Source organism: Neopelma chrysocephalum, unplaced genomic scaffold (genome assembly GCF_003984885.1).
Source record: "Neopelma chrysocephalum unplaced genomic scaffold, ASM398488v2 Primary Assembly neopelma1_59, whole genome shotgun sequence".
NCBI classification, from domain to species: domain Eukaryota; kingdom Metazoa; phylum Chordata; class Aves; order Passeriformes; family Pipridae; genus Neopelma; species Neopelma chrysocephalum.
The window spans coordinates 1952519-1971144 of record NW_020897714.1 but is presented as its reverse complement, the minus strand read 5'-3'; the positions used below and the strand labels follow the sequence as shown (position 1 = coordinate 1971144).

Here is an 18626-nt window from a genome sequence, read left to right as displayed (position 1 = left end):
GAGGGCTGGAGCATGTGACATACAAGGAGAACCTAGAGCACCATCTTTGTTCTGTCTTAATGAAAAGGCCAGGAAACCATCTAACAGGTGTTTTTGACTACCTAACATATAAAGAAGACAGAGCCACACCCTTTTTGGAGATATTCAGCAAAAGACTAAAGGGCAGTGGACAACAGCCATAACAAGAAAAAATCTGATTACATATTAGGGAGAAATGTTTTCACAACAAAGGTGGTGAAACACTGGAACACATGGCTCAGGTTCTGTGGAATCCCCTCGTTTGCAGTATTAAAAACATGACCAGGAGAAGGCTCTGTGCAGCTGTCTCTAACTTAAAAATTTGATCTGGAGGACTAGAGGTCCCTTATAACCTAAAATATTCCATGATTTCTATTTGCCAAATAGAAGACTTACATATAAAGAAGCTTTTTGACCAGGATCTCTCATTATGATGTACAATTACTTGTGTTTAAAAATAATTACTGAAATTTTTTAAAATAGTATAATGCAAATACATACTTTCTATATTTTATTTGTATATAAATACGAAGCTATCCTACAAAGTATCATTTTAAAGAGGCAAAATATAATAAAAATAATATAATAAACACGTTTCTGAGGTAGTTAAAATATGGTAGAAATACATTACACCTGACACTGAAAAACACAAGTGAAAGCCTACAGAAAAATCATTATAAAAATCTGAAGTAATGTGGAACCTAAGTTGTATGAGGGGAAAAAACCCACTCACTTGCTCTTCTGCTACAAGTAAAGGATGTGTTGATTCTTCACCGACAGAGGGGAGGCGCGCACTTCCCACAGAAGGATGTCTGCTGGAAGGATGTGATGAAGCATCTCCAAAAGATGGGTATCTGGGATAGCCATTAGGTAAACTTTGTGCATTGAACCCAGGAGCTGATTCAATTAGAAAACAAGCAAAACCATATTAAAATAGAACATTTTACTGTATATTAGTAAGATGCTTTATATATTCATTTTTAATTTTCAAAAGGGAAATTAAAATATGTAAAACAGTATTAAATATTCACAAGGCTCAATTTTGCTTGGAGGAAGGAAACACAACAGAGAATAGCATCCCAGTATTTACTGGGAAACATGACTGAAGCAACCATGAAACCTAAACCTGGGTGTATTACACACTGCAGTCCTCCCACTATCCAACTTTCTATCATTAACATGTCTCCCTGACAAACAGAGACTTATTTAACTAAGCTTCCATTCCTCTAAAATCATCAACAACCTGGAATTCCTAGTTTCAAATATCAAGCCATCTGCGTGAGATTACCTAAAATCTTCTGGTATTTTTGAAAGCACTCCAGTCTGCCCGTCCTCCTACTCCGAGCAAAAGAAAAAGATTCCAAAGCCACTGTACATGTGGTTTTACCAGTACTTTTTTTCCCCTAATAAAAAGGTTGGAACATTGCCCAACATTAACATTTCTCAGAAAACATGTAAAACATGTTGATATATTATAAAGCAATTCAATAGGTGTATTTGTAAGTGTTCTCATGCAACAACTAAGTTCCCAAAACTTATTTCATAGAGGTGAAGAACTTTACTATGGCAGTTCTGCTTCCAAGACTTAGGGTTCTCCAAAGAGAATCCTCAGCAAGTACCTCAAGAGACTGCATTACTGGTAGTTAGTCTCAGCTTTAAATTAGCTTTCTTTTTAATTATTTAAAGATTAAATGCAAATCAAATGCTATTTTCAGCTAAGTACCACATTACATTCAGGTATGTCATCTGACAGTAGAACCATACTTACTGGTAGGTGTTCGAGGGGTTCTTGGAACTTCCAATTCAGTTTGATGATTATTCCTTTCTACTACTGGTTCTTCTACCACATTTATGCTATTATTTTGCATTATCTCTTGTAACATGTTAAATAGCTCTTCTGCCCGGGCACATTTAAAGGCAAAGATTCCTACAAATACACACACACAAAAAAATTAAAAATCCTTTAACTAAGAAACATGCCTTACAATATATATAACTTTCAAGAAATAGAACTGGAATCCACATAATGAATACCTGTTAAAGAAGTAAAAATGTTATGAAATTTTTATTGTACCAAAACACACAAAGTTACTGTGAGAACCTTTGAAGTGGTTATCTCATAGAAGAATAAGATTCCCATGCACCAGAAGTTAAATTAGAACAGAAAACTGATTCAGTTAAGAGCAAAACTAAGTTTTGAGTGCTAAATGAGGGGGGGGGAAACCCCACCAAGATTCTTTCTTTTAAGCTCATAAAAAGGATACCTACTAAATAAATTTTTAAAAATCTTTAAATGAAACTACAGTGGTGCTACAAGGTCATATTTCCTAAATTGGATTTCTATTAAATTACCATAAAAAGAAGATACCTGCATAACAAAAAAGGATTTAAACACTGAGTAAAAGCTTAGTTTCCTTAAGAGGATTAAAATAAAAAGCTAGTAAGACAAACCGTGTGAAACAGACAGTAACAAACTAATTGCTTTAGGCTAATAGACACAGAACACAAAGTTAGCAGCAATACCGTGTATGTTGCGTGTGTATTGTGCCACTTTGCCTTTGAAAAGCAGGGAGCGTCCCAACTTACCCTCACCAGCAAAGTCGCAGCTTTGGATTATTCTTCCATTGAAAGCATGAAGTTAAAGTTGACATGCTTGTTAAACGTGGGTGCAGGTGCTCATTTTTCAAAGTGAGTATTACAATCTTAAAACACTTTTTACTAAAAACTACCTATCTATATAGCTACCCCTACTGGAAATGCAGTTATGTGAATATGCTGGCAATTACTATCATCATATATTTATTTAGGGACGCAGAACTGTGACAGATCAGAACTACAAGAAATGCTCCACATGGCAGAGGTTCACAAAAACCCAGCTGGGAATATACCAAGCGGGCTAGGAGGAATGACACTCAATGATTAATATTGAGCTAGTGCACTAAATAAGCTTCATGCTTGTAACACTGCAGCTACAGAGCTTCTACTACTTTATTTCCCTGACCAATGATCCAGCTCAAGTACAATAGTCCACGTTTAATATTTTGTGTATTTCTGAAAATTCACACTTGATACTTAAATCTTAACGGACAAGAAATAGAATTTAAAAAAATCTAGGTTCACAAGCTTGTAAAGCTCCCAGTATGTTTCCAAGAACTTCAGCTGCCTTTAAATACACTCATATTAAATACAATGTGATCTGTCACACAACATGGTGACACACCAGGTTCTTCAAGTCTTCTATCCTGAATTATCTATTAGCTGTGCTCCTAAAACACAAGTTTTTTAACACATAGCACAAACTCAATGTTTCACCATCAGTGCACTACGACAACTTAACAATAGATATAATTTGAGATTAAAGGGAAAACACAAACAAGAATACTGACTAATGCAAGAAGTTGCTCGGCAGTAGTCAGTGAATTCTCAAATGAAAAACTCAGTCAATACACAAAGCGAAGATGAGGTTTTGCAACTGTGCCCACAAAACCCAGTGTAGGTCTCAGGAACAATGCTCCATTGCAAAAGGGCAGCAAAGAACATTTTCTGCCAGATTTCTTTTTTCTCAATATTCACAGTATTTTAATATTACATAAGGAAGTCAAGAAACAAAAGAGGGAGGAAAGAGTTGCTGCTTACACAGCCTGCTTAATCTTCTCTGTTTAAAAAAAAAAAGAATAAAGCAACTGGGAGGAAAGCGGAGAAGTCAATTAGACTCGGTGGAAAATTTTGCACACTTGCTAATAGACTGTGGAAAAGAACCTTCAAATTAGTATTTTCAATTAAATATTATTAGTATCTCTTTTCAATGTTTAAAAGAAGCAATAAATTAAACCTGCAAAATCAATTACAGTGATTATGTTCAAAACAAAGTTTATTACTTTCTGTTTAGAATTCTGAAAATTTATTTTAGTACTGTGACATTTGAAAACATCTCCATTTCTCATTAGGAGACAAACTGAGAATGTCTTCTAAAACACTTATAAAAAAGAATTTGTCTGCCCTTACCTCTGCTTGGACAATGAAGATTTACCAGGTTTACTTATGATCAAGTTCTTTGATCTTCCTGACTTTTTTACAGTGAAATTAAAAAACAAAAATCGCAGTTTCTAAATATTGTTATTGATAAAAACCACTAGTACATGCTAAAAATTTGTAATAAAATTGCAACTTAATTTCACAACATATGAATACATAAGAATTCCAACTACACACAGCTACTTCACAGTAGAAAGATACAAAATAAGGTCAAGACCTCAACCAAAACATCCTCCCCAGTGACTGCTGCAGTGAAGAGAGAAAAGCCTGCATCTTCTCAGAGGCAGCCAACCTTGGCCAAGGCAGAAATGGTCTGGGAACTGGAAAGGTAACTATCTTCCAGTGAAAGCCACACAGAAAATAACTGAGCATAGCTGAAGTATACACACTTCATACCAAAACATGTAAAAATTTGAGAATTATGTCATTGATATAATTGAAAGTGGTAATTTGCTTTAGGAAGAAGATGAAACACAAGTATGTTACTGAAGATAATAATAAGGTGGGGACATCCAGTTCATATCAGCGCTCTAGTCTTTTAAAATCTAAAAATAAATAATTCTTTGAATTCTGAAGAAATTCCTCCACAGTTCCAGAACCTATTGCCTCCCCCTGAAAGTCAAGGCAACTTCTGAGGCAGGAGAATTTCCCTGTCAAAACCACCTCTTAAGCTGACCAAAAGTATTCACACATAGAAGCTTTAAGTCCTCCAGACCTACAATGCCAGAAATTATGTGCAACTCAAATCCTCATTCCTCATAAGGTAATTTTTTCCCAGAAACCACACTCACATATAAAACTATAGCCTTTATAACCCTTGCCAAAGGACCGGTAAATATCTTCCAACATCAAATAAATTTCAAAAATCTTTATATACAAAATTTCCACATACCTTGTCCAGTTTGACACCTTCGACCACTTTCAAAAGAGAAAAGATTTGAGTCATAGCCATAGCGACGGAGACAGAGGTAGTGCCATTTTACAGAGTCCCTTTTACGAGTGTACAAAATCAATTCTGTATCTGTAAGTTCCATTATGCCAGAACCCAGTTCATTACCATCATCATCCACATTAATAACCTATAAAAAATAAGATTAAAAGTATTAGGTAAGTACTCTTTTGAGAAACAATACCACTTCTAATAATCTAGTTATGATCCTTGTTGTTAAAAAAAAAAAACCAAAACGAAAAAAAGAACAACTCACCAAACTAGTTCCTTTGCTTCCCCAACCCAGAATTAAAAAAATTAAAATACTACTTATTTAAAAGCAATACAAATGAAACTGCCTAACATTGCTGTAAAATCTGGTGAGAAATTTAAAGTAGAAGAGATTCATAAGTTAAATACTTTTTTTTAAACTGGCTTTATGTACATATTCAAGTATTTCCCCATGCATAAGGCATTCCTCAGATAATGGAACCTCTCAGAGTCCCATTTCTAAAAAAAAAGTATTTGCTTTGTCATATAATCCCACTTACAGTTGGGAAAAGGAATAAAAAAGGGTAAGCAGCTCCAAGATAAAGCTTCCTTCACGTACATGTATAGCCTTACACTGTGCTGAAGCACCCAACAATTTTAGATATTTTGCTGCCTTTTTAAAGTCAACAAATAACTCAAATACCCTATAGTTACCTTGTGTGAAAACGTGTATAAAGCTTCAACTCTTATTCTGTTCTGCATTTAAACTATTTTGAGGTCATCTGCATCCTTTATGGAATTTGGACAATATATATCTTCCCCTGCATGTATTTTATCTCACAATGCTGCTTTTAGTGCAATTCTTTATTATTCATTAAAAAGCTACCAAAAATTTTCCCTATGGAATTAATGTTACTCCTTAAAGAGACATTTTCAACTTGAAATCTAGTCAATTGAAAAGAATTAGGAATAGTTTCATCTGCCACTGAGGCTTATGCCAATTTTCCTCATTTTGCAAATTACATTCTTTCATCTTCTCCCTCCTGCTGCTAAATCAGCGATCCAAACAATAGAGAAATTCTATAAGGAGAAAATCAGGAACTAGTTACACAAAGTGATGTCAAATGCATAAAGAGCAAGAAAACAGAAATATTTTATCTTTCAGCTTTCTTTACTGACAATATTAAACATTTCCCTAAGGCAACACATGAATCATTTTTCACTATGGAGGTATTACATTCCTTTGTCAACTCAGAGTTTGGAGGGCAGAAGCAAATCTGACTTGTGTGACTATGCAAAGGTATGTTTACTTAAAGTCACTGACTTCAGCAGCTTCATGTTTAGCATGTTAAGCACATGAACAAGTGTTCACAAGCTTATAAATTCCAGAGATATATGGGACAAAAGCACATTTAGAAATAAATTTCTTCCAAGTAAAGGGCAAAAGTTCTCAAAATGCTACAATCAGTAGTGACCTTCAAGTAAAATCAGCAGTCCTAAAATTTTCTATTGCTGACCCTGCATTCAGGTTCACAATCACACTTCTCTAATAGCTCTTCCCTTATGCTCATGGATACTTCCCTATCTTCTGTAACTTCCCAGAGACAACAACACTTACTTGGCCCCTACCAACTGAAATGGAGATGGATCAAAGCACAGGGCTTCTTCTCCTCCCTAAAGATCAAAACTGTCGTAAAAAGCCTACTCTATCTAGGCAATTCCTGTCACTACTCGTAAAAGAGGATCCCTCAAAGGGGCAGGAGAAACCTGTAGCCACAGACACCTGCAACTCTGCAATGTTTCAACTATTCAGAAATCTGCACTCTATTTTCATTTAATTTTTTTCAATCCCAGACCTACTCTGCAAGAAAGCAACAAAATAATTCACAGCATACCACGTAACTTTCATACCTTAAACTTGTTTCGGTGGTTATCTGGGACAGTTTCTTTATCTGGACAGCTACAACAGCTACCCATGACTTCTTTAGAAGACCATCTGATCTCTAAAGGGAAAAAAAAACCCCAACCAACAAAGTGATCATTTAGCATAAGTAAAAATAGAGTAACATCAACAAAACAACCCAATGCAAATTACTCTCTGAAATTACAATTCTTCATGATGAATTTTGCTATCATAAGTAACAAAAAATCAACATAGATACTACAAGTATAGTAGTTAAGTTAGATTTGCCATTAAGGAGTGGCAACACTGAGCTGTTAAAGTCCTACCAATAATTCAACCTGAGGTTACTACCAAACAGACACATCTGATCTATCACCTTAATTCCCATGGTAGCAGCTTAGGGGAAAACAAAACCCAACAACTTACCGAGTGTGATTTTCATCTCCTAAACCGGAGCCTAGATGATGACTCCCTGGCTCAGGCTGCTGAGCACAGCCCTAGTGCCACCCCTAAAAGCCCTGGGCTGTAGGAGGTTACCAGGCACAGGCAACACAAAGAGCTCACATGGCAATCCTGAAAGGCTGCCTTGGCTTTGGCAGCTCCAGGGCTGCTTTGCAAGAGAGGGTGGAGGCATTCCAGGCCTGGAGGGAGCCCTGTGCTGGCAGCCACGCAGTGAAGTTCTGTGCTTCCACTTTTGAATATTTCCCATATAGCAATGTACATCAAATTATGTAATCAAAGTCAAGGGAAGAAAAAACTCACATTCAACACAAATATTTTAAAATTTGGGGGTGGGGGGAATCTATTAAGTACCATTTGAATTAAATTGTTATACATTTGCTATAAAATAGTAAAATACGCAACTAACACAGAACTGCATGCCTAAATTAATGAAACTAAAAATAAATACTTGATTTTTTTGATATTTTCATTTACAGGTTTTTCTATATATGGCAAAACTTTCATAAAACAGTACGACAAAATGTTCACACAACTTGCTGCTTCTCCCTCTATCACCATGCAGAGAGGGGTAAGCCTTGTATTTCTTAAATATGAGGAAGTCAGACAGAAGAAAACTTAACCCATTTACATCATCTTTATATTGCATAAGAACTAAAATTTTCACTACACAAATGAAAAATGGGACAAAATCCTGGAAGAAAGCTATTCAGTCAACAAGAGAGATGACAGTAGGAATCAAGAAGAAAGAAGACAGAATGGGTTGATAACTTTTCCTGACTAAAGAGGGAAAAAAATCCAATGTCACCTTAAGAAAACTATGACTTATTTTCTAGACAGGCATTTGTATTAGCATGCAGCAGTAGTATCCACAATGCATTTTAGTCTGCTGAGAAATAAGGTGCAAGGAATGCAATGAAGAGCATCTAACTCTTCCCCTCTTCTTGATCAGAAAAGCCACTCACAAGAGATACTTCTACCTTAGAGACTGTATAAACCTTTATAAATCTACCATCAACCCCTTGCAGAGGTGAAGCAAGAACTTAACAGAAAGTGTAGCAACATGGCTTGGATTAATCCAGTCAGAAAGAGGCAGGATGCCAGACACATAATCAAAATCATGGATTCTTTAATGTAATTTCTCATCATAACACAAAAATATGCGTTAATTTGAGAGAACTTTTTTTCCAAATCAAGATGAAACTGGAGGGTTGTTTGTTTGCTTCTAGTGCTGTAGAGAGATGCCATGTCACATATAACAATTTATTTTTATTTGCACAGAATTGTTTAGGTTGGAAACGACCTCTGAGATCAATTGAGTCCAACCTATGACCTAACACCACCTTGTCAACTAGACCATGGCATCAAGTGCCACATCCAGTCTTTTCTTAAACACTTCCAGGGATGGTGACTCCACCACCTCCCTAGGCAGCCCATTCCAATGCCCAATCACCCTTTCTGTGAAGAACTTCTTCCTAATGTCCAGCATAAAGCTCCCCTGGCACAGCTTAAGACCATGCCCTCTTGTCCCACTGCTGGTTGCCTGGGAGAAGAGATTGACCCTCACCTGGCTACAACCTCCTTTCAGGTAGTTGTAGAGAGCAATAAGATCTCCCTGAGCCTCCTCTTCTCCAGACTAAACAACCCCAGCTCCCTCAACAGCTCATAGGACTTGTGCTCATAGGACTTGTGCTCAAGGACCTTCATCAGCCTTGTTGCCCTTCTTTGTACTCACTCCAGCACACCAACAAAATTTCATGTAGTGAGGGGCCCCGAACTGGACACAGTACTAAAGGTGCGGCCTCATCAGTGCCGAATACAGGGGGACAATCACTACTCTGGTCCTGCTGGACACACTGTTCCTGATACAGGCCAGGATGCCATTCACCTTCTTAGCCACACTGCTGGCTCTTGTTCAGACAGCTGTCAATCAGAACCCCCAGGTCCCTTTCTGCCTGGCCACTGTCCAGCCACTCTGTCCCCAGCTTGTAGTGCTCCATGGGGTTATTGTGGCCAAAGTGTAGGATGCAGCACTTGGCCTTGTTGAACCTTATACAGTTGGATTTGACCCATCTATCCAGCCTGTCCAGGTCCCTCTGCAGAGCCCTCCCACCCTCCAGCAGATCAACACTCCCCCCCAGTTTGGTGTCACCTGCAAATTTGCTAATGGTGGACTCAATCCCCTCATCCGAATCATCAGTAAAGATAATAGACAGGACTGGGCCCACTGAGGAGAAGCTCTGAATGTTATTAATCAGTCCAATCACTCAGTTATAGACCACTTTTAATAATCTTCACACATCCATCCCATTGTTATTTTAATTACTAATTTTTTTATTATTTCTTTCCTGTTTTATTTAGAAAGGGAGATACAGGTAGTAATAGCTAATAACCAGTAATAGTTTATTACTGGTTTCCTGCCCTGGCACCCCACAATGTCTCACTATAGTAATGTTCAGATGCTGTTCTTGTTAGCTCACTGCCACTGCCCTATTTACTGCTATGAGGAGCAACAGGTCACAATAGCTGCAATGTAGATTAACAGTGAATATATAAATTTGCAGCAAAGCTTTTCAAACTCTGTTCCATACAACAGGTTGCAGCCTTCAGGCACAGATGCATGCACTTAGACCTCGTCAAATGTTTTGACAAAGTGTAAACAAAACTAGATAGTTGCATGATGTTTGTATCATAACTTTCTATGCATTCAGCATAAAATAACTGATCAAATCTGCTAAAGGCAGGTGTCCGAAAACTTAAAAAAAACCCTTCAAAACTTAAGTGCAAAGCAGTTTGGGGGGAAAAAAAAATCACTGGAGTTGCAAGAAGAAAGCTGTAGCATATGAAGATATATGAAGTACAGCCTCAGTATCTCAAGAATGACAAAGAAAGGCTATGTAATCAATAATCATACAAGCTCATTATTTTGTCTTAAATATATTCTAATATTAATATTTCAGAAAACCAAGAACTGCAATGCTGCTTCAAAGGAGAGATATGAACCAAGGCTATAAGGAAGAAATTAAACAGGTAGGGAACTGGCAGAATTAAAAATCACTCACCTAGATTTGGCCATTAATATTCCCAGCCTCTGCTGCAGCATCAGGGCTTCTGTCATACTCAAAGTGTCATGCTATCTTGCCACAGAACTAATCATTTGACCTAGAACTAGAAGAGTAAAATGAATGTCATATTTTCTTGTTTTTAAGATGCTGGGTAGTAAACTAAGAAAAATACACACTTTTGTTCATTATCATTTTGTCAGTGTTATGTCAAGTGAGGTCTTCATGACTAGGAGGCATCTGAAGTGATGTTTTAGACAAGACCAATCTCTTGGAGCTTTGGTGCCTTGGAAGAAAATAATTTGGCATTCCTTTCTGCAGCACAGCCTGTCACGCTGCAGACTCCATTGATTCTCCACTCACTGCTTACCCAATTTAGTGTGTGGAAACGATGGATGCAAAGCTCCCATTATCCTCAGTACATACTGAACCAAACCACAGCAGACAAACAGAACACACACAACTTACTTTGTATAACTTCCCCTTGCTTATTCTAGCAAACCTACAGAAATGCTGACTTGTATGGCTAACACATTACCCTTTCTCTGCTTCCCTTATGATTTTTGCTCCATGGCATTAACCATAAATTGCTTGCTTTTACTTCCCCTCACCCCCTGGATTATTCTCACACCAGCTATCCACTCTCATTTAACACCAAAAACTCAACTGCTGCTTCCATCATGCTAACAGCTGGCAGCCTCTGTTCTCTGCTTGTAAAACTGCCAAACAAGCACTTAATGTTTCCTTTGATGCTGCTTATTAAATCAATAGAAGGGCTAACTTCTCAGAAAAATGCTTTATTAGTAGTCTTTCTTATCAGTCTTTCAGGATGTCTATGCAAACCACTGCAGCTTTGCTTATAAATTTTTTGCTGCAATTCTTTATATTCATCTGCTGTCCTCTGCCTTGCACCTGGATTAAAATCATCTTGGGAAACCAAAGTACTCTTCTTTTTTGCATGATATCAAGAGTAATGTAGTTCCAAATTCATATCAGGTCCTGAGCATCATTACAACAGTTGCAAAACACTTTTACTGTGAAGGGATTGTGCAAGAGAACAGCAGAAATTCAATACTGGCAAATGCAAAATAACACACCTAGCAAAGGAGCTCTATCTGTTAGGAAAGATCAGTCACATAGTCACGCAGTTCAATGAAAATGTTAGCTCCATAGCTATCATAAAGAAAATGAAACATAACTGTTTAGAAAGAACTAAAAGAGCCAAACCAAACCCACAATTGGTTTGGTGCACCCCCAGATGTAGTAATGTATGCAGTCGAGCCTCCCCTGTCAAAAAAGACAGAGTAAAACTAGAAATATGCTACTTATATGGCTCAGCCTGAAAAAATGGAGCACAGAGGTCAGAAAAAATGAGTATGGAATTATAGGTGACACAGAGAAGATAAATAAAGCACAACTATTTTCCAAATGCAAGCACTAGGGAACATCAGTTGACATTAAGGAGCAGGTTCAAAGAACTACATAGAAATACTCTACATGGTACGTAGTTAAACTTCGTGATCCACAGTGTCTTGTGGGAATGAGTTCCAAAAATTTACAGGCTCAAAAAGCAATTGGACAAATGCAAGCTCCATGAAGAGCTTTTAAAGTCAAGGATGTCACATCTGTCTCAAAAAGTCTCTAAGCTGCAGATACTTCGAAGTGTCTTAAACACTGATCATAAAACGTTTCTTTTTATTATTCCCTTCCCTATATATTTACTATTTCTTGTCAGAATTTACTATTTACTGTCAGAAACAGGATGCTGGACAAGTTGATATTTCAAGTGTGATTGAATAAAGCCATTCTAGTTAATGTAAATGGATTCCATCAATTCAGCATAAATTTTTGAGTGCACTGCCATAGACACCAAAAAAGAAATAATTAACAACTTAACTTGAAACTAAACCCTAGATTTCACAAAGGTACACAAAAAAACCTTATTGAACTGCTTGATATGTACTTTTGCATATAGCTGTATTTAGGACCTACCCCTCTGCAACATCCACAGGCTCTGGTTCTATGTTTGCCCTACCCAATTTAGCTGGTATTATTTAACTATGATTTTTGTCAGGTTAGATTTTTGCTTGCTACTGTACCAAGCCAGCTCAGCAGAGAGTCTAGCAAGTGCCAGAGCAGCTGGGGACAGAACCACAGCCTTAGTCACCTCAGCCCAGCTTTCAGAAAAAGGAGCCCCTTCACTATGACTGAGATTTAAAGTTTACCAAATTCCCTGCTAAAATCTTCAGGACATGAGAATGGAAGAGGGAACAGAAAGCCTGACCCACCTGCTCTGGTGGAATCTTACAGGTAGTCATTAGAAAAATAATAAAATTAAAAATTTTCACAGGCAACATACCCTATTGCAGGTATGTTTGCATTATTCTTTACCTAGCAAAGTTTAAAAGCTTTCACGTGGTTTGGCTACCTAAAGCAGACTAGCCTGTTTCAGTTCCCTAAGAATGACTCCTAAACAGTCTAAGCAGAGTTCTTGATTTTAAAAAAAAGTGCACTTTTTTTTTTTTCCACAATTTTACAGCAGTTAACTTTTTTAAAATGTAAAGCAGTAACAAAATTCTCCAATCAGCTGCTTCCAATTACAAGTTAGCTATTTACTTTGTTTGGGATTTTCTTAAATCTTCCCAGATTGCAAAATATTTACCAAAAATTAAACATATAAGGAGAAGTAGACATTTTCACAATTACAACTCTAAAACTTAATCTCTTCAGTTATGTCTACACTGTCAAATTTAGGAGCTGTGATTTGCCATTCAAGAAGCATCAGTGGTGGTTGGGTGCAGCCATGCAAGGAGGGAGAAGAGGATGGAGTGCAGTTTCTGCTTCTCCCTAACACATTTATTACTGTACTGCAAAGAAAAAATCCCAGGCAAGACAAACCTGCACAAATTGGGAAGTATATCCTCTACTTAAAAATTCACCCCAACCAATGCCAAAATTTGCATTACCTTTACCAACCCTAAATCTTATGACAGCAGCTGAAGCTTGCATACTCAATTGCTTTGAACACTTGCAACTCCATTCAACTTGGTTTGTTTCTCTGATTTCTTTATGATCAGCCACACAGCATAGAACCTGTCCCTCCCTGAAGCTCATTCCAGTATATCTTTCTGCTCTTTTAAAGTCCCACAATTGGAAATACTTGTAGAAAACACAGCCAAATCCCTGCAGATACATTATAACTAAATTTCTCAAGAGTTTTTGAGCACTCGTTGATGTCAATGATTCTTCTACAGGGAATAATTTCACCTGGAGACTGTTACCTCACAGATTAAATAGAAACAGAGTATAAATCTGAACATTTCAGGTTATACATAGACAATTTCTAATTAACTCATTACACTCTCATTAACTGGAGTTGTCACTGCAGCAAAGCAGCTTTAATCTTTCTGCACAAAACAAAGTTTGGATGAAAGTGGAAGACAGCAAACAGACAAATAAGAGAAACCAACCCACCAGGTAAGAAAAATGTAAGTAAAATAATGACTGTTTTATTGGCATGTTATTCCTTCCAAAGGATTGGTGAAGGAGGCAGAAATGGTACTGCAATTGGTCCTTTGACTTTTGCTGGTAGCCAAATACTGCCCATTTCATAACTGGCTAACACAACGGATAAAACGGATAACCTATTTATCTGATGTGGCATATCCTGCATCTTCAGAGTCATGATGTAATCCACGGTGGCAAATTCTATATGATTTAAGAATCCTGGTATCCTACTTAGGACTTAAAATAACCCATACTTTGACCTTCTGTTTATTTTGGCTAGCATATCTTCACTGCCATGAAGCCAAGTTCTTTCAATTGGAAAACAAAACTTAGGTTTCTGGAACATGGGACTCCCACATACCAGACCTCACACGCACATAAGAGATGCAGCATCAAAATAAAGCATTTGCCCTGAACTAGTAATTATTAAGTGTGGTCAGATCCAAGAGCCTTATTTCCCCAATGGTCACAAAAAGGACTTCTTTGCTTTATAATTTCTCAAGGGGGAAAAAAAGAAATCTGTACATCAGCAAAGACTTTAATGTTCAGAGACAGAACAGACCTAAGAGGTGCCAAAGCCAGAATGTCCTCCTGTGGAAACACAGGGGTTTAAAGGGATATCAGCATTCAGCAGAAAAGGAAGAAACCCATGAGAGATACAGCAATAGGGGCACGAAATGGTCTCCTTCCCTGCCCACGCCTGCCACTGTCACCCAAATCAACTAATTTTCTTTCAGGTGTCCTGGAAGGCCCTTGCTTTGCACAAACAATTAGGTAACAACAATTCACCCCCAATGTGTTTTGGGAAGAAGGAATTTTAATAATAAAGCAAACTGAACTCAGGTCAGACACAGTCCTTGCCCTTCATCTGCTTCACGACGATTACTAAGAAAATTAATACTGCAGGTCCAAAGTACTAGAAGGATGAAAAAGCAGCAGGACTAGCAGACCATAACAGAGTTAAAAGCTATAACGAAGGAGATCCAAGAAGAAACTAAACATGCTAAGAAAGAGTTTGGTGTCGCCGGCTGCAATTCTGGAAAACAAACTATGAATGGTAGAGGTGAAGTTGCAGAACCCAGTTTATAACTTTGCTTATGCTAACAGGTGGAGTTTTACCTCAAGATTTTTAGTAAATGAGTATGTTGTCAGACTGTACATTCCTTTTGTCTCTTTAGTGCTCTCTAAAGTAAAAAAAGTAAAAAAAAAAAAAACAAACAAAAAACCAAAACTGGCAAAGCTCAAGTTAAACTGTAAAGCCTTCTTGCTCCAATGAAAACAAAATTATTGCAACCACACACAAACCCTCTTTGAACACACAGCGAGAGGCTGATGCAGGATTGTACCAAGAACTCGCACTCTCAGCAGCATTCCTTTGCTGGCACCTTCTGCTGCTGCCAACTGCCTGCTCCTCAAACTCACAGGAGGCTTTCTTTTTTTTTCTTACTCCTGCTTTTTAACACTCAGATCACCTCACAACTCGATGTGGTTTGCTGTATATGTTTCTGTATATTTGGAATCAAAATTAACAGCAACTTCTTATTTCTTCCTCTCATCCCACCCTGCTTTAGTGCCACCTAAAAATATCCAACACTATTAAATAAAAATAAAATAAAATAAAACAAAAAAAAGCAAATTAGGAGCCTTGCTGTTTGTTTAAATTCAGGACTACCAACTGATCTTGAAGAGTCATTATGCAAATTTTGAAATTATATGCTACTATTAAATTAATTCTCTACAGTTCTCCTTTAAAGTGATCATTTTAGCAAAATGCTCAAACTTAGGTGAGTTAGGAAGGAAGTTGTAGGAACACTCTTCATCAGTAATTCTTTCAAAAACCATGCTCATTCGGACAGAAAAGCTCTTATATTCACCACAATTACAGTAGAGCTTAAGATTAAAGTCCAGCTCAAACAGCTAAGACAGAGAGAACTGCAGCAATGCTCTGCCAATGCTAAATTTGTGATGTTTAAAACCAATTTATGTAAATGCTGATCCTACACCTCTCCACTTTGCTCTAGCATGACATTCTAAGGACTGCATTCCCTTATCCTGACGTGTGGTACCCCATATTTTGGCCTATCCTAATGCGATATAAAGGGTAATCACACATTCCATTCAGGAACTAGATTGGCACAACTGTTCTATTCAACAGGTGCACACACACACATAAACCTATACAGCACTAAATGGAGTTTCAAATTTTCACCTCAGTGCATTTCAAAGACTCCAGGTCTTTAATAAACATGCATCTTGAACAGGAGTGCAAAAGCTGTTTGCTCCACCATCCCCATTAATCCTTCTGAGGATGTGGGACATCGTTCCTTGCTCTACTCTTTAATTGCTCTCCAAAAAATGATCCTCTTACTCTGAACTTCCAGAGAAACAAGACTTACGTTTTACTTGGTATCATTTTTAAAACAACTTACACACATGCAAATATTTTTCAATTTCTTAGTAAAACAATTTCTCCAGATCCACACAACCATATTGTTTTCTGTGAATGTCTGCCAGATAAACTACATCCTTTCAAAAGAAACAGCCGGAACATCAAACTCCAAACCACAACATTAGGTTAAACAAGCAAGCACTACTAAATTATTTTACTCTTGGAAATTCTGAATCTCTTTTAAAATGTCCCCTAAGGAATAGCATACACAGAAAGCATCACTTTTACACAACAACAGACCAGCAGAAATGGGACTGAAGTTTTAAGAGCAGTGCTATGGAAAAGCTTTTTGGATACACGATCAAGGAGAAAGGAAAGAAGATGGGAAAATAAAGTGGAAGGCTACAATAATTAAGTCAAGTAATGGGGTCAAAGAAAAAGAGAGAATCTAGCTTAATTCTTGAAAAGGAAGCCTGGCTTGAAATTGTTTAAATAGTGAGTCAGCTCTCCAATATTTAACCACAAATGCCTACTAAAACTTGAGGCCCACAGGTCTTGCCAAGTTTTCAAAGTCAGCAAAGTGCCAAATTTTGGAATTAAGTAAATGGCATTGAGTTTATATTTTGTAATATTTTAATCTCTGAAACATTGCTCACTCAAACATTTTAGAAGAGGTTAACTTCTGCTTTTATATTTTTGACATGTTTAGCACACAGTCTTCTAATACACTAATAGAAACAATGCTGGAAAGCCTACAGGGTCTTTTTTACTGAAATGCTAAGCAGATTCAGTAAGATGTTATCCAAACTAAGACCATGACACTGTGTTTTATAAAAATAAATAAATACAGTATGTATATAATTTCAGTATGTATTCTCAATATGTGCCCTTCTTCATCCATCCATTGGTTCCTTTTTCACTATCAGCAAGTTCTTAGCACTTGGATACATGGAACCTGGCCTTACCTGAACATCAAGCTTTTATATATGGCTTTTGTTTCTTGGAAAACTGATATTCACATCCTCCCAATATGTCATTAAATCTGTGTTCTTTAAAAAATAATTTGCCTTCTGTATTTACCATTTTTCGATTTTCTGCATAGAACTCTTTCCATCACTTTTGAAACTCGTGATTTTCTTAGTTCTGTTTACATGCCTCCTCATGTGTTCCTTGTACATTTTTTTCTTCCCACTTTAAGCAGAAACTCGAACAATCATTTAACCTTATCTACCCCGTAGCCCCAATTTGTTGTATAAAAGGGAAAGATTAACAACAGCTAGTTACACCTCTAAATCAAAACTATGTAGATCGCTCAGTGAAGTAAAATCCACAATCTTAGGGTATCTTTTGTCACCACTGAACTGCATCTGCCAAAAAGCAGGTTTAGGTTAATTTCTTTTTTCTTTGTATCTGCAAGGAAGAAGAGCATTAGAACATTTACTTAATGCAGCTGATTTGCTAAATCATGGTAACTTGACTGCATAGATGCCTGTCTGCACTTTGGGCTACACAAACTCACAAAAATTCTGACTATTAGGATCTGTGTATTTCTACTGGAGACGGAAGTTACCAAAAACTAGTTTGATCTATCTGTACAATGGAGAGCAAAGTTTCACTTAACAAAAAAGTCTTTATTCATAGTCCTTTACAATTAACACAGCTAAAAGGTCTGCTTCCTTGTATTATATTTCCATTTTTTTAGAAAAGCTCCTTTTAGGGTCTTATGTGTCCTTCTTGATCGCTTCTGAAACACTACAGAAATTTCTGTAGTAGCCTAGATCTCTCAATATAGAGCCCTACAAAGCTTTATTTTATTACGACTTACACCACATTAGACAACTGCTGTTCAATGTTAACATCAGGCAGCATTTTCTTTTAGCAAAGAATAAACATACCTTTCTATAGAATCCATAACGAATTGTCCACTTTGTATAACTCTCTTCCTAATATTTTAAAGAGCTGTAAAAGTAATATTAGAAGAATATATATAAATGGAAACGTGGGTGTTAGTGTGTGCATGTGTATATCAGTGTCTACACAGCAGAAAAAGGAGCAGAACAAAGATTAAAGCTTAGTTTGTCCTGACAAGGAACAGCACCATTCCCACAACACCTAACCCAGCAGCAAGGCCTGTTCTCTGATCAGAACACATGCCACTGGAAGAGCTTGCAGCCTAACATAAGGACAGTACTGAGGTTACATCATATTGTACATATTGCTCCTTTTCCTGTTGGTGGATATTCAAAACAGAGTACTGACACATGTTTAAAACATATTAAATAAATGAGTACAACAGACAATTAACAGCTGCCCCTCCTAAGATTGAAATGGTGG

At 37.1% G+C, this 18626-nt stretch overlaps 1 protein-coding gene across 2 annotated transcripts in view; it reads right to left on the bottom strand.

Moving 5' to 3' along the window:
• Positions 1-18626, bottom strand: part of FRS2 (fibroblast growth factor receptor substrate 2) — a 52922-nt gene that overhangs the window by 9236 nt on the left and 25060 nt on the right. For both annotated transcript variants that reach the window (XM_027679685.1, XM_027679684.1), the window contains exons 2-6: positions 10397-10502; positions 6884-6975; positions 4946-5132; positions 1787-1945; positions 752-915 (exon numbers count right to left, since the gene is read on the bottom strand). In XM_027679685.1, coding sequence (XP_027535486.1) covers positions 752-915; positions 1787-1945; positions 4946-5132; positions 6884-6949 — 576 coding nt within the window. In that variant the 5' untranslated portion in view covers positions 6950-6975; positions 10397-10502. The remainder of the gene's footprint in view (positions 1-751; positions 916-1786; positions 1946-4945; positions 5133-6883; positions 6976-10396; positions 10503-18626) is intronic.